The 21,297-nt window shown below is 42.9% G+C and overlaps 1 protein-coding gene across 6 annotated transcripts in view; it reads right to left on the bottom strand.

Annotated features, from left to right (window-relative positions):
- Mical2 (microtubule associated monooxygenase, calponin and LIM domain containing 2) overlaps nucleotides 1-21,297 on the bottom strand; it is a 200,744-nt gene that overhangs the window by 106,163 nt on the left and 73,284 nt on the right. For all 6 annotated transcript variants that reach the window (XR_011371310.1, XM_070019395.1, XM_070019396.1 and 3 more), the window contains exons 4-8: nucleotides 15,988-16,195; nucleotides 12,705-12,821; nucleotides 10,964-11,065; nucleotides 6,481-6,636; nucleotides 3,690-3,790 (exon numbers count right to left, since the gene is read on the bottom strand). Coding sequence is in view for 5 of the 6 variants with exons in the window: in XM_070019395.1 (XP_069875496.1) it covers nucleotides 3,690-3,790; nucleotides 6,481-6,636; nucleotides 10,964-11,065; nucleotides 12,705-12,821; nucleotides 15,988-16,195 (684 nt within the window). In the remaining variant the exon portion in view is untranslated. The remainder of the gene's footprint in view (nucleotides 1-3,689; nucleotides 3,791-6,480; nucleotides 6,637-10,963; nucleotides 11,066-12,704; nucleotides 12,822-15,987; nucleotides 16,196-21,297) is intronic.

Genomic DNA, 21,297 nt, shown 5'->3' with positions numbered 1-21,297 from the left:
TGTGGGGAGTCCCAAGTAAGTGGTTAGTAGATAAAGGAGCATACCACTGATAAAGGGAGAGGAGAAAGTAAGGACAAAGCATTCCCTAAGCTCTTTGAAAGAATAGGGACTTGGTGAAAATGGTATGGGTCTGGGATCCTCTCCCAGCTCCTCCACGGACACCATGGGACCACAGTGAGTCATTCTCACCCACCTGTGCCACAATAAAGAGCCTGCGACAGGAAGGTGGATGGTCTTTGATGATTGCCAAGGAATCAAGTGGGCATGAGCAACATGTCGTTGCCTGGTCAAATTCCCTGGGATGTTTGAAGGTGACCTCAGCATCCCAGGAGACTGGAGTGCTCTGCCAAGTGAATCACCAAACCCTAGTCACATTTTGCCTGACTGGTCAGGTCCTCTTTTGCAAAGATTTCCAATAAACCACATTCCCAGAATGGTCTGGCATTTTCTCTTCAGTCAGATACTGACCAAGGAGGACATGTCAGGAGAGATGCCACCTCCCCACACTTATCAGTAAGCAGCTGGGCAGCAGATTTGGAAGTCTGGTGCCCTATTGCTGCTGTGCCAAGTTAGCTTCACCCAGCACCTACCCATAGCCTCTGCCCACAGCGTAGGCTCTTAGCTAAGGCCTGAGCTGGTGTGGAGGTAGCCCAGGGGAGGGCTGGGTTACTAATGTTGTTAGGCCAGCTGCCAATACAAGCTGGTGAGAAGCTAGGCACATTCTTGTCTGACAAGCAGCAATGAATGGTTCCCATGCTGCCTGAATTCCAGGCTGGCACCAGGAGAACACACTGACCCAGGACTGCATGATCCTTATCTTGAGGAGATAGCAGACAAGGCAGCAACAGAGGCAAGAATGGGCTCTGCAGAGGGTGAATTCTGAGCACAAGAGCTGCCAGCCCAGGCACTACCCTTCCATGGGATTCTTCCTCCCAAATCTGTTTTCTTTCTTAGATTTAAAGATGCAAAGCTATAAAGCAGAGGTCAAGAAACCAGGAAGAACAAAAGGGAAGGTGTTTGAACAGGCTAAGAAGTTAGAGAAGGAATCTACAAACCCATTGTGTGCCAGGCATTATATTATGTTACTAGGTGTTGTATGTATGTGTACATATATTACATATATTTGCTCCTCTCACAAACATTTTAAGAAAGAAATAATTATTATTCCTACTTTGTACATGTGAAGACTAGGGTTTAGAAAAAATAAGCAGCCTTTTCTCTGATATGAGGCTTGAATTTAGAGCTTCTCAGATTCTTTGCTTGGCTTACTTGTTTGGCTGGTATGCTATCATTTGAGTCATATCTCCCCTACCCTGACTTTCTGCTGGTTACTTTGGAGATGGAATCTCAGATGTTGTTGTCATGCTGGCTTAGAACCTCAGTCTTCTTAATCTCAACCTCTTGAATGGCTAGGATTACAGGTGTGAGCCAGTGGTACATGGCTAGTTCATCTTTTCCACTATATGAGATAACATAAGACTACTATGATCCAAAAATTCATATGGAACAATAAAAGACCCCGAATAGCAAAAACAATCCTTAACAGAAAGAATAGTGCTAGAGGATATCAATACCAAAATTCAAACTCTACTACAAAGCTATAGTATTCAAAACAGCTTGGTCCTGGCACAAGAACAGACCTCAGGACCAATGGAATAGAACTGAAAACCCAGACATGAACCTACAGACCTATAGCCATCTAATCTTCGATAAGGGAGCTAAAAAAATAGAATGGAAGAAAGACAGCCTCTTCAGTAAATGGTGCTGGCAAAATTGGTTAACTATTTGTAGAAAATTAAAGCTAGATCCTTATATATCACCCTGCACCAGAATCAACTCCAAATGGACCAAAGACCTCTGAGTCAAAGCAGACACTCTGAAAACATTACAGGATGGAATAGGAGAAACCCTAGATCTCCTTGGCACAGGCCAAAATTTTCTTTTTGCTTATGTGGTGCTGTGGAATCGAACCCAGGGCCTCATGCATGCAAAGCAAGCGCTCTACTAAGCCACCATCCCAGCCTCCGAAATTTTCTTAATAGAGACCCAGAAACATAACAAATCAAAGAAAGGTTGGACAAATGGGATTGCACGAAATTGCAGAGCTTCTGCATGGCAAAGGACATAGCTAGCAAGATCAATAGAAAGCCCACGGATTGGGAGAAGATCTTCATTAGCCATATAACGGACTAGAGTCTCATATCTAAAATATACCTGGAACTCAAAAAATTAAATCCCCCAACAACAAATCCTCAAAGAAACAACTGTCCAATAAATAAGTGGGGTAAAGACTTAAAGAGAAACTTCTCTGAAGAGGAAAGAAGGATGGCCAATAGATACATAAAGAAATGCTCAACCTCTCTAGCCATAAAAGTAATGCAAATCAAAACAACATTGAGATACCACCTCACCCCAGTTAGAATGGCTATAATCAAGAACTCTAATAACAACAGATGCTGGAGGGGATATGGACAGAAGGGAACCTTACTGCATTGTTGGTGGGAGTGTAAACTTGTTCAACCACTTTGGAAAGTAGTATGGAGGTTCCTCAAAAGACTCCACATAGAGCTCCCCTATGACCCAACAATCCCACTTTTGGCATTTACCCAAATGCTCATAAACAAGACCATACTAAAGCTACCAGCATAATTATGTGTATTGCAGCATTATTTACCATAGCTAAGATATGGAACCAACCCAGATGCCCCTCAGTAGATGAATGGATCAAGAAAATGTGGTATATATACACAATGGAATTCTATGCCTGCATCAGAAAGAATGACATTGCCCCATTTGTTAGGAAATGGAAAGACTTGGAAAAAATTATATGAACTGAAGTAAGCCAGGTCCAAAGAAACACAGGTCCCATGGTTTCCCTTATTTGCAATAACTAGTATATGTCTAAGTCAAGCAAAAAAGGCCAGATAAGTTGATATTAGGTGAAATGAACTCCAAGATAAGTATTCAAATGTTTTTTTCTTTCATGCAATTGTTTCTAACATATTTATAAGATGATTTCTTTGTTGCTTTGTATGTCCTTCCCCCACGGTATAACCCCTGCTTTCACTGTATTTGATGTTGGTATAATTTGTGGAGGGGAAGGGAAAAAACAAATCGTTTAAATAGGGATACAGGTGAACCCATTGTAACAATGAGATGTACAAGTCCTTATGTCGAAAAACAAACTTTACAACTTTGGTGCGGGTTGGGGAGAGATGGGGGGAGATGGGAAGGGTTGGGAAGGGGAAACAAAGGAGAAGGCAACAATGCTTGATAAGAAATGTACTCATTATTTTGCCCATGTAATTATAACCCCTTTATATGGTATTTTCACACACACACAAAAAGTCTACCATGAGATTTCCCCTATGACAAGGTCATAAAATTCATTAGGAAAAGCAGCTCCATGTTCCCTCAGGACCAGCAGCCACTATCTGTCTCAAGAAGAAGGGGAGAACAAAACTTAGCTGTACCTGGATAGAAGTTTTACATCATTATATACCTCTGCAGGAACATTTCTACATGTGTGGGCTTCATTATCCAGATCTTATGCAATACCAAGAGCAAGGAAGGGCGTGGGTGATTGGCCCCTGCCCCTCCTCCACTTGCTCAGTTTCTGGCAAGGCAGTGTGTTCTCCCACATCTGCTAATGCTGCCAGCTCTGGTCATAAAGGGAAAGAGGTACGTACTTTAATGATGACACCTTTGTCGAGCAAGCTCTGCTTCTTGGCTGTCATGACAAAGTAATGGGTGCAGTCCTTGTAGTAAACAATGTTCTCGAGGTCGATCCCTGAAAAGAGAAGTGTTCAGATGAGGGATTTATTTCCTTAGCACCCCTTGCATGCAGGCCACTATACTTTACCATAACATAGATCTCATTATTTAGGTATAGAATATTCATGTGAGACAAGTGTTTAAGACATACAAGGCCTAGAAAGACAGATGTTACCCAAGTCAGAGAAACTAGTTATAGTTTCACAAAGGTATCGTGAGAGTCATAACAGCCATGTGCATTGTAGACCAGAATTCCTAAGTTAGAGGTGCAACAAGTGTTGCAGAAAGGCCCATTGCTCTACATGGCCATGGCCATGACCATGGAAGCTAAGAGATGACACAGCCAGGATGTGAGCTCAACCCTGGATGGCTTCACGTCCCATCCCCCTGTAAGTTCCATGTGGCAGAGATGCATAGAGCTGTGGAAATTACACATGAAAACCCAGGTACAGTAGTAGGAGCAATTCAAGTCAGAGGCCTGAGCTGTTATTGTGTGTGTGTGTGTGTGTGTGTGTGTGTGTGTGTGTGTGTGTGTGTGTGTGTGTGTGTGTGTGTGTGTGTGTGTGTGTGTGTGTGTGTGTGTGTGTGTGTGTGTGTGTGTGTGTGTGTGTGTGTGTGTGTGTGTGTGTGTGTGTGTGTGCTTTCTACCAACACTTTTTTTTGTTTTGTTTTCATTTCTGTTTTGAGACAGGGTCTTGGTCTTGAGCTATGAGCCTTCTGTCTCAGCCTTGCAACTACTGCGATTATAGGTATGTGCCATTGTGCCTATCCAACTACAAAACATTTTAACACTAAGTTTCTACATTTAAAACCATGCTTTAAAATGAGAGCTTGGGTCTCTGTTCTGAAAAGAGGAATGGGGTGGTAGTGGTCCAAGGCCAGCAACATAGGTAGATATAATCCAAGAATTTAGCAAAAAAAGCATATTATCTGACTGCCAGATGGTTTATGCTGTAATCCTAGCTACTTAGAAAGCTGAGATTTGAGGATCCTAGTTAAAAGCCAGCCCAGGCAGGAAAGTTTGTGAGACTCTTATTTCCAATTAACCACCAAAAAAGCCAGAAGTGGAACTGTGGATCAAGTGGTGGAGCACCAGCCTTCAGCTAAAAATCCAAATAAAAGTCTAAGGCCTTTTGTTATAACCCCAGTACTTGCACCAAAAAAGAAGTAAAAAAGTAAATTATCAGGGCTCCATTCCCAATCTGCTAAATTAGAAACTCTAGGGATTGGGTGAGTATCCCATATTTTTAGCAAGATCTCTCGTTATGCTGATGCACAGTTCGAGAATCAGCTTATTTACAGGGAAAGGAAGGAACAAATACATAGTGATTCATCTGCTACCATAGGAGGCATGCTGGGTAACTATAGCAACACCTTTATTACAGTTAAATAGGAAACAGCCATCAATGCCAAGGGCCCCCCAGAGAATCAGGAAATTCATGCTGTTACTGCATGAGGACACTGCTGTGAAGCAACGGCTAAAGGTGACAACCACAGCCAAGTTTAAAGGAAGCTCATTGAAACATTTAGAAAAACATGCTCAATGCCCTGTAATTCATATTCGGTTGTTCAAAGATTTATTTGCCTGACTTTTGAGAGGAAGGGAGGGTTGAAGAATTCATAAATCATTCAAGAGGACAAAATATACTGGAAGGAAATAAAACTCTTCATAAAATAGTAACTTCATAATAACTCTTAATAATAACTCTTCATAAAATAGTGCAACTGTGGAGACACTCAGAGGGTTATGAGATGGACACACATCACTGTGTGTGAGGCCCAGTCTGACTCATCACCTAAACTCATTCCTAGAAAATGAGCTTGAAGATACGAGGCCACATAAATAGTTATATCTATAATAGTCAATTAATGAAAGGTCTAAATCACAGTCCAGAGTTTGGAGGGAAGGACAAATCAAACATTTTTGGCTTTGTGGTCCATATGGTTTCTATTATACACATAGTGGAATCAGCAACAGCCATGGATGTGTTATAGCTAATCTTTATTTATGGGCACTGAAATTTCATATTATTTTGATTACAAAATAGCCTTTTGAGTTTTTCTTTTTTTCCCTTTATTTTACTCCTTCAAAAATACAAAGCTAGCAAGCCAGCAAGGAGGGACAGAGGGAAGGAGAAAGGGAAGGAGAAAGAGAAGAGAAAGAGAAAGAGAGGGGGGATCTAATCTCCTTCATTGGTCTACTTCAGGCCCCGGACAACATTCAGCATGTAGCAGGCATCAATCTATCTTTTGAGTGCATGAATCAGTACATCTAACCTCTAGGCTCATGTCTGGGTGACAAATGCCAGTCAGGAAGTATCCCTGATCCCCTTATGCCCCTCCCCCAGGGCAAAAGAGCTGCTTGCTGCATGGAAGTACCTGGGCTTCAGGCACTACCCACAGGGTCACTGGCTCTATCCTCAGAGCTTCTCCAGCTTACACTGACCTCAGGCACAGCTGTCAACCCTAAATTAGGGGGCTTTATGTGGGTGTCCTGCTCTAGACAGGGAGCTACTTTAGGAGGGAATAGTATCAACTTTAACTTTGTACCTCTATATACTGAGCATTGGCAGATGATGGGCATTCCATAGATGTCTGCTATCTACTAGTAAATGTCTCTTATCTATTTCAACATACAACATCCAGAAGATTATGTCAGGGAACTCTGACATAATGGTCTGGTTTGGAGACAGGTGAGAGTCTCACCTGTTTCTTCTTTTAGGTCCTGGAAGAATTTCTGGTTGAAGATGAAGGCCACACCACTGATCTCTTCTACCTTTGCCTCAGCTGTGCTGTTCCTGTTGATGAAGTTGGCGGTGATGGCAATAGCCAGCTTCCCTCGGAATTCTTTCCTTCGGAATCCTGAGTGAGGCAAAGGACAACTGGGTCAATCCTTTGGATTTGGTGCAAACACTGAAAACACTGTCAGTGCCCTGAAGGCCAGAGGAAAAATGAAGGCAGAGAGTCTGGGTTTGTTCTCATCAAGCATGCTTGTCACAGAGGCTTTGAGATGTCCTAACATGTAGGACAAATACCTTGTTGAGGCTTTGGCAAATAGAGTAAGCTCCTCTAGTAAGAGATCAGAGTGCCCTTCCATGGAGATGGCAGGCATTTTACTGCTCCTGCTTATGAGCCCCACAGGCACTGAGAACTTTCATGGTTCAAATGACTTTGCCAGCACTTTCCTTGGCTCTTATTTTTCTTTTGAAAATTAGTATTAGATTGATTTCTACAAGATAGTGATTTTAAGAGCTGTTTTTATGGCTCCATTTTTAATGGGCTGTACTGTGTCTCCCCATCCCCATATTCACATGTTGAAGCCTAACTCTCCTACCTCAGTACATGACCTTATTTGAAAAAAGGGTTAGCTGATCACTGGTGGCTCACATCTGTAATCCTAGCTACCCAGGAGGCTGAGATCTGAGGATCATGATTCAAAGCCAGCCCAGGCAGCAAAGTCCATGAGACTCTTATCTCCAATAAACCACCAGAAAACCAGAGGTGGCACTGTGGCTCAAGTGGTAGAGTGCTAGCCTTGAACTGAAGAGCTGAGTGACAGCACCCGGGCCCAGAGTTCAAGCCCCATGACTGGCCAAAAAACAAAAAAAAAGTGTTGACACAGATAAGTTTACCTGGGAGTAGTTTGGAGTCCTACTCTACTCTAATATAACTGATGGGAAAAGTGGGCACCGATGCACGGGTAAAGGTAAAAGCAGAAATGAGGGTGATGCTTCTATAAGCTAAGGAGACCAAAGATTGCAGCAAACAGCAAAATTAGAACTGTTACTTCCACATTGCTTTGGCTGAAAGACACTGACTTTTTACTGGGGCCCACAAGTGAACTGAAAATGAGATAAAAGATAGGCATCCCTGCCTCTATTCTACACCTGTCTCCTTGTTCTTGGAGTCTCTCCTAAAATCACCCAGATTCTGAGGGTGACAGGATTATTAGATAACATCGTTATGGCAAACAACTAAAACTACTCCCAAGCAACAGCAGAGCCTCCCTGGCCAGACCATTCCCCCCAATTACCTGTAATGACCAGGCTGCATGAGTGATTGTCTCATGGGAACCAGGTGGCTCCCTTCAAGGGATGACAGCAATAACAACTCTGGAACCCCTCACAGAACCAGAATCTGCCAGGGACTGTTTTTGCACACCTCTCTCTGACTGCCCCAATTCTTCCCCTTATTTAAAGCTAAAGCTCATTTCTGTACAATGAAGAGGAGATGAAGTCCTTACTTTGCCTTCTCCCATGACATGACTGAACCATATAATAATTATCTTTTCTCCAACATTCCCCACTACACAACTGTAATTAAAATATTGAAGTGATTGGCTGGACCTGATATGTTGGAACCCAGAGATGGGCTACTGGCTTAGGAGTCTGGTTACAAGCTAAGAGAGAAGCATGGAACAGATTCCACAGAAAGAACTAATCCTGAGGAGGTCTTGATCTTGGACTTCCAGCCTCTAGAATTACAAGGTAGGAAATTTCTGTTGTTCAAGCCACTCAGTTCTAGCAGTTTTTAGGGAAGCCTAAGAAACCAACACAGCAATTCCCAGTGAGGACACTTATTATATATTTCTCCTTTAAATCAATCCATGGTATTTTTTTCACATATTTACAATTTAATATATACATGTATATATTAAGCAATGATCAAATCAGGATAATTAGCATATCATCAGCTCAAAAATTCATTCATCATCTCTTTATGGTGAGACATTCAAGTCTCTTCTTTTAGTATTTTGAAATGCATATTATATTATGGCCATACTATTGTGCAATAGGATATCAGTGCCTATCCTCAGGGCTCTCAGCTTTCCACTATTTACATGATAATTTCTTTTGAGTGGTAGTGACATAGGATCACATCAGGTTGTCATATTTCTTAATCATGGCTGGCACTCTACTTGAGCCATGCCTCCAGCCTGATTACACACACACACACACACACACACACACACACACACACACACACACACACACACACACACACACACACACACACACACACACACACACACACACACACACACACACACACACACACACACACACACACACACACACACACAGTTTTTTTTAAAGCTTCTGCTTTTTCTTGTCATCCTGAATCTTCTCATGCCATTTATTTACTTGAAGCCAACCACCTGTTGCTAAAGTTTGACTATATTATTTATTTGTTGGCAACTAAATCCAAAAATTCATTTTTGTGTGCTGATACTGAGGCTTGAACTCAGATCCTGCCTGCCTATTAGTTCTTAGCTGTTTGGCTCAGGCTGGTACTCTACCTTTCAAGCCATAACTCCACTTTTCTATTTTTGGCAGTTAACTAGAGATAAGAATCTCATGGACTTTCCTGCCTGGGATGGCTGTGAGCTATGATCCTTAGATCTCAGACTCTTGAATAGCTAGGAGCCACCAGTGCCTGGCTTCCAAATTCATATGTTGGTAGTATTGGAGATATGGCCTTTGGGAAGTGATTGGGTCATAAATTTTCTGCCCTTAAGAATGGCTCAATTTGTTCTTGGATTAATGAGTTAACTGGTGATCTTGTGAGTAGCTTTGTTGTAAGAGAGAGTACTCTCTGCCAAGCCTGCTTCCTTGGCACATAATGCCCTCACCATGTTAGATGTAGCAAGGAGACTCTCACCAGGTGTTAGTGCCATGCTCTTAAGACATCCAAGTACTATGAACTAAACAAACCTGTGCTCTTAATAAACTAGCTAGCTTCAGTTGTCCTGTTACAGCAGCAGAAAACAGAGTAAGATCTTAGTCTTACATGTACAGACATGCTGGACATAAACTTTCCCTCCAGTCACCTTTGGGAATTTCCCACACATTTATTCACTACCTACTCCAGCCTCATGCTGACTCTTTGAGTATGAGGGGATTCTCTCTATCCAAAATGCCTTTAACAGGAGCTCTGGGTCATTATTCAACACTTCTTTAAGCTGTCCATCATTATTAGACTTTTGTCAAAATATCAGAAATGGTCATTACTAGTCTTCTCACCTGGAGTGACTTTGCCTCCCAGGGTATATTTGGCAGTGTATGGGGACATTTCTAGTTATTATAACTGGTAGAGTAGATGCAGGAAGTGGGTGTAGAGGGTATGCTACCATTATCTACTGGGTGAGACCAGCAATTCCATTAAACATCCTTGGACAAGAATGAGAGCCCCATGACAAAGAATACAACCAATATTGGGAAAGCTTGCCCTAGTCTAACCATTTTGGGCAAAGTTGCTCAGATGGTTCTATCCTTTCCATGCTCAAGAAATGCTAAACTATATTCAAGCTGAATATGGATCCTGGATTTTCAAATATTCAGAATCATAATTTTAGTAAGACACAAAAATGTGCCATAAATTCCTCCAGTACACTTGGATAGGATTGTAGGGAGGAGGGTATGGAAGCGGAGAATGGCAAAAGGAACTGTATAGCAGATGGGAAGGGCCTGAGGTAGAGGGCCATACATCTTGAATTTGCTGAGACCAGCTTTGTAAAGAATGCCTCATCCCCAGAGAACATACCCTCCCAGATCGATATCTGCAGCCTGTTACTCATAATGAAGGCAAGGCAAGATGGCAGAACTGTTCCTCATTTAAGACATGCCATTGGGGACCATGGCTTCATTCATGGTCTGATAGTACCATTTGTTTACATTAAGGTTATCTGGGGGGGAAGGCCAAGGTAAGTGCTGGTAATGGAGTTCTCTCTCACCTTAAGTGAATCTCACTCCAAGAAAGCACATATGCTTCCAGCTTTAGGACTTAGAGAAGTGCGGTTCTATACCCTGCCAGGCTGGCAGGACTTGTCTAACTTCCCAGCAGTGAGTATGCTTGAGACTTATGAAGAATGGGCCACCTCCTTCATTTAGTAGTCATATTTTAAACGTGAACAAATGTCATTAATAGCATGAAATGTTTACCTTGGATGAAGTGACTCTGGAAACACTTGGTGCCCTGGCTCGTACATTGGCAGGTGTTCCACAAATGTATGTTGACTTTTCCCATGACAGTGTACCTTTTTGAAGCATTTTTGCATACTAGTCCTTTCCTTTGCCCTGGGAGAATTACCCTGCCCTTCTGTGAGACTCTCTTCCAGTCTAGTTTTGGCATCTTTATCTTGTCCATCCATCTCCAATGTTCCTTTCCTAGCCCCTCAAAGGGTTCTTACCTTCCAAGGTGTTCCTGCGGCCATCTGCACCAATGATGACATCAAATTCAAATTCAGAAAGGGCATGGTCCATAGGGAGGAATTCTGCCCGCCAGCCAATTTCTACAAAGATAAAAAAGATGAGTTGAGCTGACAGGAAGAGGTGATTGAAAAAGTGATATCACTCCTATATATTAGCCAGGAGAAATGTGTGATGTACCCCAAGAACAGCCTCTGGAGAAAAGGACTAGAGATTCTTGCTCCCTCAAATTTTGATATTAGTTCAATTCAGAACAAACCAAACCAGCAACATCGGTTCTATGCCTGGTTTTGCTGACCTTTTCTTCTCTCTTCCAATTCCCCCATATTTTTTTTCTCAATGGCTCTGGTATTGCCAAAGAACTCAAACAAAACGAATGGGCAGGATGTCACAGAGCCAGCTTAAATTTCTACTTTTGCTCAAAATGTTTCATTGGGCAGCATTTTGCCTCTAAACACATTTTCAGGTGAAGTATAGCTGAGGACTGAGTGTCCAGGAGAGGTGTGGAGATAGTTTGAAGGTCATAGTCTCTGAATACCAAATAATAATGCTGTCCTGCTACACAAATAATGAAAGCCCTCTAAATTCTCAAATGTTTTGGCAGGACACAGAAGAAGTCAGAGGTGTACCTTCTGTAGGTAACTACAAGATTTTTGACAATAAACTCAAAACCCAGTCCTTCCAATGCTAGAGAAGACTTTGGTAATGTGTAAGATGTCAAGGCTTTTAAACTTATCTCTGACTGTGATACCTATAAGTGATCAGAACTCAAACATTAAAAAGAAAGGAGAAACAGAAACATGATAGGACATATCTATAAGGGTGAATTTCATGGCTTATAAAGTAAACCTCAATAAAGTTAAAAATATTACATACAAAATATATCTTATTTATTTTATGGTGCTAGAGGTCAAACTAAATAAATACTACCACCGAGTTATAACTAGTCCTTCCCTCAACAACATATTGACACTTTATTTAGGTAGCACTGGGATTTGAACTTTCTTGCTTGCTAGGCTTAGGTTTCATATTCCACCAGTTCTTTTTTGGAGATATGGTCTTGCTTCCAGTCTGAGTGTATGCCTGAGTCAGAATCTGCTTAGTTTGGGCTTCCTACAGTTGATGGGGTCACAGGAAAGCCCTACTATGTTCAGTTTCCCTTTTTGGAGATGGAGTCTCATGGACTTTTCTGTCTGGGGTGATCTTAAACCTTGATCTTCTTATTGTTAGTTTCCCAAGTAGCTAAGATTACAGGTGTGAGCTACTGGTACCCAGTTCTATTTTATGGATGCTTTGGATTTTTAAAATATCTTGTAAGTATAAGATATTTACTAGACTTTAAAATATCTTCTAAGCACCATAGGAGCACCCACATAATTCTACATGAACTCTCAGACACAATTTGAAGTGAATGTAAAGGAATTTTACCAAACTACCACATCTGTCATCTTTCTTGCTATTGATTAGACTTCATTAGACAAAGTAGAGTCTCCCAAAGACAGGGTAACCAACTTATAGGTTTCAAAATCACCCAGAACTGAAGAGAAAACGTAAAGTCATAGTAGTGCTTAAAGAAGGTAAAACTATCTTCCAATAGCAGTATGCCATACAGCTTCCAATGAAAACAACACTTGCATACAAAGCCTCTGCGACCTATGAATGAAATGGCTGGCTTGCAATACCTGACTTTGAGGCAGAGAAGGAAAATAAATTATACTGTACTTTGATTTTCTTGATCTTCAGGAGGCTCTAGAACCTTTACAAATTCCACATTCACATGGATTTCAACTCCCAACATCAGGGCCACCTTGAATAGGATGAGCTGCAGTTGGCGAATACCTGTCAAGAGGTGAGATGAAGAGAGTTGAGCCATCAATAGCAATATCTGAACACCTCTTATATGCAGAATGCTGCATGAGGATAGCTCAGGGATCTTGGTACAGCAATATATCAACAATGATACCACTGACCACTGGGTTTGTGGCAAATATTTTGTGTCTCTTCATTTGTCCTGCACAGTGGTCCTTGGGGACCACAGTTATTACTGAGGCTTATGTGACTGGCTCATGGAATCTCGCACATTACTAGAATGTGGGCACAGTTTTATCTGATTCAAAAAATCTGTTGTAGTCATTTGATGATGCCATTGTGAGAAGGGTTCTGGTTTTTCCTTCCTCCTTTCTGAGCTGGCCCTAGGCTTGCTAAGGTAAAGATGGAAGCAGGAAGAGGAGAGAGGGGAGAGAGAGGAGAGAAAGGAGCGAAAGGAGAGAGAGGAGAGAGAAGAGAGAGAGGAGAGAGAGGGAAGAGAAGGGAGAGAGGAGAGAGGGGGAGAGAGAGAAGAGAGAGGAGAGAGAGGAGAGAGAGGAGAGAGAGGGGAGAGAGGGGAGAGAAGAGAGAGAGGAGAGAGAGGGAAGAGAGGAGAGAGAGGAGAGAAGAGAGAGAGGAGTGAGAGGAGAGAAAGGAGAGAGAAGAGGAGAGAGGAGAGAGGAGAGAGGAGAGAGGGGGCAGAGAGAGAGAAAGAGTGTGAGAGAGAGTACATGTGTTAAGGGCCACAAGTTAGTGATCAAGTGTGTCTCTAGATGATCTCAGATCTAAGCTCTTCATTCTCCAATGGTAAGGACAATCATGGGCATTGTGGTTTGGCAGTAGGATGATAGAATAGAGCCTGAGCTGGGGTCCTGAAAGCAAAATAGGATGAACCAAGAATATCAAATCCCAATGGCAGATTTAGGACTATGACGGCTACAAGAGGCTAGGGCACTTGGAACCAGCAGGCTTCTCTTTCAGTGGTGAGAAGTCAGATGGCCATGAGGAGTATGAGTGGGTAGTATAAACAATCTATATCTCCACTTTCCAGAATAGTAGTGGAGCACCCACAGAGGGCTGGGGGTGAGAGTTAGAGAAAGGAACAGTACTTCTGGCTGCCTGGGGAGGAACTAGAGTTGGAAGGAGGTGGCCAGCTCTGCCTCTAATCTAGGGCTCCCAGGAAGGAGCAGGTCCTAGAGTGGAAGAGGAACAAAAGGGGGATGGCATGGCAAAAGCCAGTGGCCTCTTTTCCCCACAGCACAGAAGGGAGACCATCTGCTAAGAACCAGCAGGCTGCAGTGGAGGTTTAAAAGCACCATGCAGGGAAGTAGGACACTAACACAGGACAACTACTAAGCCATGCCAAACACAAGGGCACAATAAGGTCTGGAAACCAAATGGTTTGAATAGAAGCCAATGAATGGTTTTACAGAACCCCGTCCCCCTCTGGTCATGAGCCATCCTTCCAAGGAAGCCTGGACCACTCCTCATATGTCAAGGTTCCTGATCTCTCTGGATTTAGCACACAGCCCAATAGGTGCTCAATAAATGTCCCCCCTCCCATCTCTCTCTACTATAGGGATTGGAGTGATGATCATTCTGAATATTCCAATCTCACTTTCAGAGTTTCCACATGCTGAGATATTTCCAAAGATGAGGGGTTAAATGAAAGCCCTGTCAATGAGGGCAGGAAGGATCCTACAAGACCTTCTGAGGCCAGCACTGCCTCTCAGGAGGACTAACAACAAAGTGGTACTCAGTGTTATCACTTTCCATTGGTAATTGACACATATTCTTCCATGGGTAGGACAGAAAAATCCTGAAAGCTGACACTGCAGCTTTCTAGGCAAATCCAATTTTCTTTCCATTGGACTCTGGAATTTTCTCATCCCAAAGTGGGAATAAGCTCTGGAGCCACAGCTGGTAAATTCTTCCATGTCTGATTAAAAATGACACCTTATTGTCTCCAAGCATTCCTGCCTAAACCACGCCCCCTTCCTCCACCAATTCATATCTTCACAAGGACATAGCTCTGTGGACTTTTCTCTACCCCAGTTCTACAGAAAGGCACTGGTTGACAATGCAGCTCTAAGGATGTCACTGCTTCTTTCTCACTGGGTGTAAAGTACTTTCCTGAGTATCTCCTATGTGCCAGGCAGAGTACCAAGCATGTTGCAAACCTGACCCTGTGTGATCCTCTCACCAGTTCTAGGAGAAAGGCATTAATCTCATTTTACATGACATAAAACTGAGGCCTGAGGAAGGTTAAGAAGTTTGGCACAAGACAGAAAGAAACAAGGGAGACAGACTTTTTAGACCCATATCAGTTCAAACACTTGCCCTCTCTCCACATGTTAACTTCCCTCACTTCCATTACCATAAATAAAATGACTAAGGATCCCCTCCTTGTGAGGCTGTGAGGTGGGGTACTGCTTTCCCCAAAGCCATTCTGCATAGACCTTGCTCTGAGAGACTCAAGCTAGAGCAATGACACAATGGAAGAGCTATGGCACTCTTCTCACACTATGTGAGCATTCAGAGGTAGCCCAGGGTCTGGAAATCACATTCTGTTACTGCTTCCTTTCCTCACGGAAGTGCATCATGACACCTTCTCTAACAAAAACCCCTATATGAGCTCTGTGCTCAGTCAGAGAATATAAATCTATTTATACCATTCTCCGGTTCTGAACCCTGCCACTGCTCCCAAGCATCAAGAGTACCATGTCCAAAGTCCTTAGCACAAGAAGGTCTCTATTATCTGGCCACTGTAATAGTTTCGTGCAGCTCCCTCCCTTGAATATCTCTAGTAAGTGTGGTACATTCTTCTGAAACATAGATAAAATCTTGGTGAATCCCCCGAATATGTACTCAGCTGCTTAACTATGGTTCCCATGATTTCGTTCATTCATTCAACAGGTGAGCCACTACTATGTGTCAAGCATTCTTTTATGTCCCAGGGGTAGATATTTTGGTAACCAAGATATGTCATAGTTCTTGAACAGCTGGTGTTCAGCCTAATATGGAATAGTATAGGGCTAAGAACAAGATGCAGAGAGGCCTTGGCTTAATGTCTGTTAGGATAGATGTAAGAAGTCTCAGACACTATTCACATGGGACTATCTGGGACTCCTAGATGTGGAGATATGCCCCACCCACTGTGGGATCTTGACCTTCAGGGGGCTACCACTACTCTACTTACTGATGTGGTCGATGGAGCCGGCACAGAACTTCCCATAGAACTTCTTGGCTCCCAGGCCCCGCAGATCATGAATGGTAAAAGGCCAGAGATGTAGCACATTGTTCCGAGAGAAGGTGTCCCTCTTCTCTACCACAACCACTTTGGCTCCCAGGTAGGCAAGTTCAATGGCAGTGCGCAGGCCACATGGTCCTCCCCCAACGATGAGACACTGCAGAGGTAGAGGGGAGAGATGCTGAGTAACTTGAAACATAGTGGTATCACAGGGAGGCAAACTCATTAGCAAGGATGCACCACATGCCTATTGGAGTCTGTCAGTCACTCACCCAGAGCATGTGGGTCTACCATGGCCCAGATACCATGCAAACTTGGGGAGATATGCACGGATAAAAGGACTCAAGAGAAGGCACAGTAAGATGAGGGTCAGAGGGAGATTGGACCTCCTTTAAATTCCAGTTCTTGCATTGGACCACTTGGTTTCCTGTGACATGGTCTATGAAGAGTTGCTCTTTCTCATAGGGTTGTCAAGTAAGCTCTCTCTAGAAAAGCATATGGTTGTGTCTGTGTGACCCCTGGTTGGGCAATAGCTTCTTAATATCCAAAGCACAAACAAAAGAAAATGGATAAATTAGACTTCATCAAAATTAAAAACTAGTGTTTCCAAAGATGGAGGGAAATATTTGCGAACTATATATCTGTCAGAGCACTGGGACCCAATATTACATAGAGAATGCCTACCATTGAATAATAAAACCACAGTAGCCCAGTGAAGACCAGGCAAAGAATTTTCATACCACTCTAAAGAAGAAATACAAATAATCAGTAAGTGCATGAAAAGATACTCAATGAAGGTCACTGGATCTCAGAGAAATGCAAATGGAAACCATATTGAGGTATCAATCACCTCTCATTTACCAGGATGGTTATAATAGAAAAAAAAACCCAAAAGAACAAGTGTTAGTGATGATATGGAGAAATTCAGACTCTTACACATTGCTAGTGGGAATGTAACACTGCTGTGGATGTGTTGGAAAAGTCTGGTCATTCCTAAAATAATTAAACTTAGAGCTACCAGCAATGCCTAGGTAAATATAGTCAAAAGAAATGGTCATAATAGTCCAAAATGGGGTCCATTCAAGTATCCATTAATTAATGACAGGCTATGATTCAGCCAGACAATGTAATTTTATTCAGCGATAAAAAATGTAAATCTTGAAAACATTGTGTTAAGTGGAAGAAACCCAATACAAATGGCTGCATATTGCACATTTCTATTTATGCAAAATGTATAGAATAGGGAAATGCAGAGAAATCACAAGTAAATTAGTTGTTGGCAAGGAATAGGGGTGGAAGGATTGTGGGGAGTGCCACTGGACTTGACGCTTCTTTTTGGAATGTTCTGGAAATAGTGATAATTGCAAAACTTTGTGAATATAGTAAAACAATTGAATTACACAGTTGAAGTAGGTGAATAATACAGAATGTAAGTTGAATCTTAATAAAATTGTATGGGAAACTATATATGGCATAGTGCTTTGCACTCACTAGTGTAAATTTTATTCTTATTATTGAAACCTAGTTCTTGTCTTCCAGAAACTCTTAGGCCAGGGGTAAATTCAGACTTTGAAATAGTAGCCTATCATGTGGTTAGTCTATTTGGAAGCCACAAGGGGAAAGTTAATCCTGCCTAGTAGACTGGAAACAATTCCATAGAAGAGGATCTTTGAAAGTTATTATTATAATCAGCATCATTGTAGCCTACACTTGATGAACATTACAAAGTTTTCCAACTGCTTTACATACTTCAGCGCTTAATCTTCCAAAAAGCACAGTGCTCATAGAAAGGAACTATTAGTAAGCTATTTTGCAGATGGAGAAACTGAGGCTCAGCAATTGGCCCATCGAGTCATAGATTTGAAAGGGACAGAGCCAGGATTCAAATCCAGATGGTCTCATTCCAGAGCTCATCCTGTGGTACTGCTTCTGATTTACTCAGGATAAAAAAGGAGAAACATTGCAATGGAGGACACACTTCATTCAAAGAGAAAGGGTTTAGGGTGGAAGGAGAGGATACTTTAGAGGAGAAGAAAGAGGACAATCAGCTTGGAGCCAGACAATGTAGGTCTTTGATGTCAAGCATGGTCACAGGTGATAAATGGGACTCTACAAATGCCGTGCTCAATTCTCAATATACAGTGCATGCTAAACAAGACCAGGACCCTTCCCCAGGGAAGACATAGTCCTTTAGGAGAGCAGTGGAAATAAATGGTGACCTAGGTGGTTGCACTCGGCAAAAGCCCTTCCATTCAAGCGTTATTGTATGAGCAATTCTGATGTCATCTAAAACCAGTGCTCCATAGCAGTGTTCCAGCCCTTCCCAAGTTAGGAGGTCACCAAGGTATCAACAGTCAAGGCTGCCCAGCAAGAAACCAAGCAGGACCTGTGCCTACCCCTCATCCCTTTATATTTCAGAGGCATCTGGAAACTTTCCTCTGCTCAGGATCAGGCCTTATCTTAGAAAAACACAGTCCCCTTCCTGAGCAAATATTCCATCCTCTAGCTATCACTCAGCTGGGCTGCTGGGCTCCCAAAGGGAGAGTCCAAGCAAGGGTATCAGGAGCTCCCACACCACAATCAGTGTATTTTACTGGTTGGAATCTTCCAGAGAGTTTGTGGACATCCAATTAAGGGAAATGAAGTCATTGCTGAGATACGACTCACCCCAGAGACATTGAGGAGTGGATGGGTGTGCAGGGCACCAGCTTCCTCCCTGGACAGAGGTGCCTGGAGAGAAATGCTTCTGAAGCCCAGATCCCCTCTTTATCTCACACCCCAAGCAGCTCCTCAATCCACATAGCCAGACAATGACGGTCTTTTCTGAGCATGCTCCAAACCCCACACTTGTGAAGTTTGCTTTGGGGTGAAGTCTGGATTCACTGCATTTCTTTGCAGTTACTGCATCTTTTCCTGTTTGTGAATTGTGTCACTCTAGGGCCAGTGCTGGAGGGGCTGGAGGATGTGAGGTGATGAAGGGCAGCAAGGGGAGGAGGGGGACCACCCACAGCCTTCCATCTACCAGACCTCACCAATTACTACTCCTGGACAAGGCAGGAGACCCCTTTCCTAGATACTGCTGTGCACTTTATATTCAGTATTGTTGGTGTCCTAACTGTTCCTTTTACCTACACCTGAATTGCCATTGGCATTTCTCACCAGCCTAGGCCCCAGCATATATTTTGGGCCTGAAATTTCAGAAACATCAATCACAGGGATTATTTAAAGGCAAAGCAAATACCAATGGGCCTAATTATATCAAGAGAGAACTCTAGACTGGTGAGAGAGCCTGCTGGCTGGGAGCCAGGGCAATTCCCTTGAAACCTGCTAGCTATGATTAGCATGGAGATCCAGATTTCTGATCAGAGACCCAATACCATGACAGCCATGTGATTGGGCAGAGGAACAGGGACAGAAGGGATGCCCATGGAGCCCATAGTTGATACTCTCAATGCTGGGCATGACTCAAACAGACTACAGAAGCAAAGTGTTGTGCTAATACAATCCAAAGGAACTTTCCCCTTCCTCCAAACCCATCCAGCCCATTGTCTTCCAAGGATTTCATTCAAATTCACCTCAAGAACTTCCTCAAGTCCCTAAATCAGACTGCATACTGCTCCCCAGTGCTCCCAACTGCTGCCCTAGAACTAAGTTCTGTGTCTGATAAGCAGACTGGCTGCAGAGCCAGTCTGAGTGCTCCTCAAGAGCTGCCCAGTTCCTCTGCATTTCTGGGTGCCCAGAGCTCAGTATGGGGCCCAGCATGCAGGAATTTTAACACATAGCTGATGGATGAATGGATTTTCCACGAACATCTCTACTCACTTCTGGCTCTGTTAGGGGGATAGAAATTTGGTGCTTGTTAGTCAAGGTTAATGTTCGTAGGTCCCCACCCAGACTGAGGGAGTATGGGTCTGCCAAGGCCACCAGCATCATGGATTCAGCATATCCGTGCACTTGAGGGACATGAATTATTACTCACTGGGGAATGGGACAGATCCAACACTAGCAGGAAATCCTCAGCAGAGTTCAGTTCTCCATGTTAGCAAAGAGGAGAGAGAAACACCATATGGAACTTTCAGCTCTGTATTTTCCAAATGGTAGGAAGGGGTCACGACTAACTTGCTCAGCAATGTACAAGGGCTGAGGTGGCCCTAGCTCACATACAACTCTTGTTCTACTTTAAGGGGGTCCTAAAGCTTGACCCACTTCTTGATGGCAAGGCAACCTCTTCTCCCAGCGAGTAAGTCAATGGCTGCTGGGCCCATTCCACAGAGGGAGATGCAGAGGGAATGGAGCCTTGGTCAGGCCTCAGCAGTCTTCAGGCTTTGTTTCTATCTCCTGTCTCTGCTCTTTTTGGGTGCTGTGTGTGCAGATCTTGCAGCGAGCTGGCTGTAAAAGGCCAGCAAGTAGAGTTACCTATATATAAGAGGGCTGCCATTCACAAGACTGCTCCTCAATGCTCCTCAATGTCCTGCACCTCAGTGGAAAGATGATTAGAACATCTCAACTGTACCATGCCCAGCAGTTTTGACTTTCTAGGCACTATCCTAGCCATTAGGTGTATTTTTTCCTTGAAACTGATCTACACAGGTGCTAGTATCATCCCTGCTGTATAAATGAAGAGCTTGTGAGGCATTAGGATGATGGAGGTTTGAAGCCAACTTGGCCAAGAAGTTAGTGAGAATCCACCTTAAAAAAGAAAGAAAGAAAAGAAAGAAAGAAAGAAAGAAAGAAAGAAAGAAAGAAAGAAAGAAAGAAAGAAAGAAAGAAAGGAAGGAAGAAAGAAAGAAAGGAAGAAAGAAAGAAAGGAAGAAAGGAAGGAAGGAAGGAAGGAAGGAAGAAAAGAAGGAAGGAAGGAAGGAAGGAAGGAAGAAAGGAAGAGAGAAAAGAAAGAAAGAAAGAAAAGAAAGAAAGAAAGGAAAGAAAGAAAGAAAGGAAAGAAAGCCACGAATGGTGTACATTTATAGATCTGTAATCTAATACAGGGTATGTGAATACATAGGTAGGAAGATTACAGCCTAATTCAGGTTCTGGGAAAATCAAGACCCTGTTAAAAAAACAACACTAGAAAGGAAGAGAGAAAGGACTGGGATAAGTTCAGATGGCAGAGCTTCTACTTAGCAACCACAAGGCCCTGAGTTCAAACTCTCATACAAAAGAAGGAACAGAAGGGAGGGAAGGAGAGAAGAGAAGGAGAGAGGAGGGAGGGCAGGGGGAAGGGAACAAAGGAGGGAAGGAAGGAAGCAAGCTTATTCAAGT

The sequence above is a fragment of the Dipodomys merriami genome, unplaced genomic scaffold (genome assembly GCF_024711535.1).
Source record: "Dipodomys merriami isolate MVZ:Mamm:240054 unplaced genomic scaffold, mDipMer1.0.p SCAF_133, whole genome shotgun sequence".
In the NCBI taxonomy this organism is placed as follows: Eukaryota; Metazoa; Chordata; class Mammalia; order Rodentia; family Heteromyidae; genus Dipodomys; species Dipodomys merriami.
This window is presented reverse-complemented; position numbering and strand designations above follow the sequence as displayed.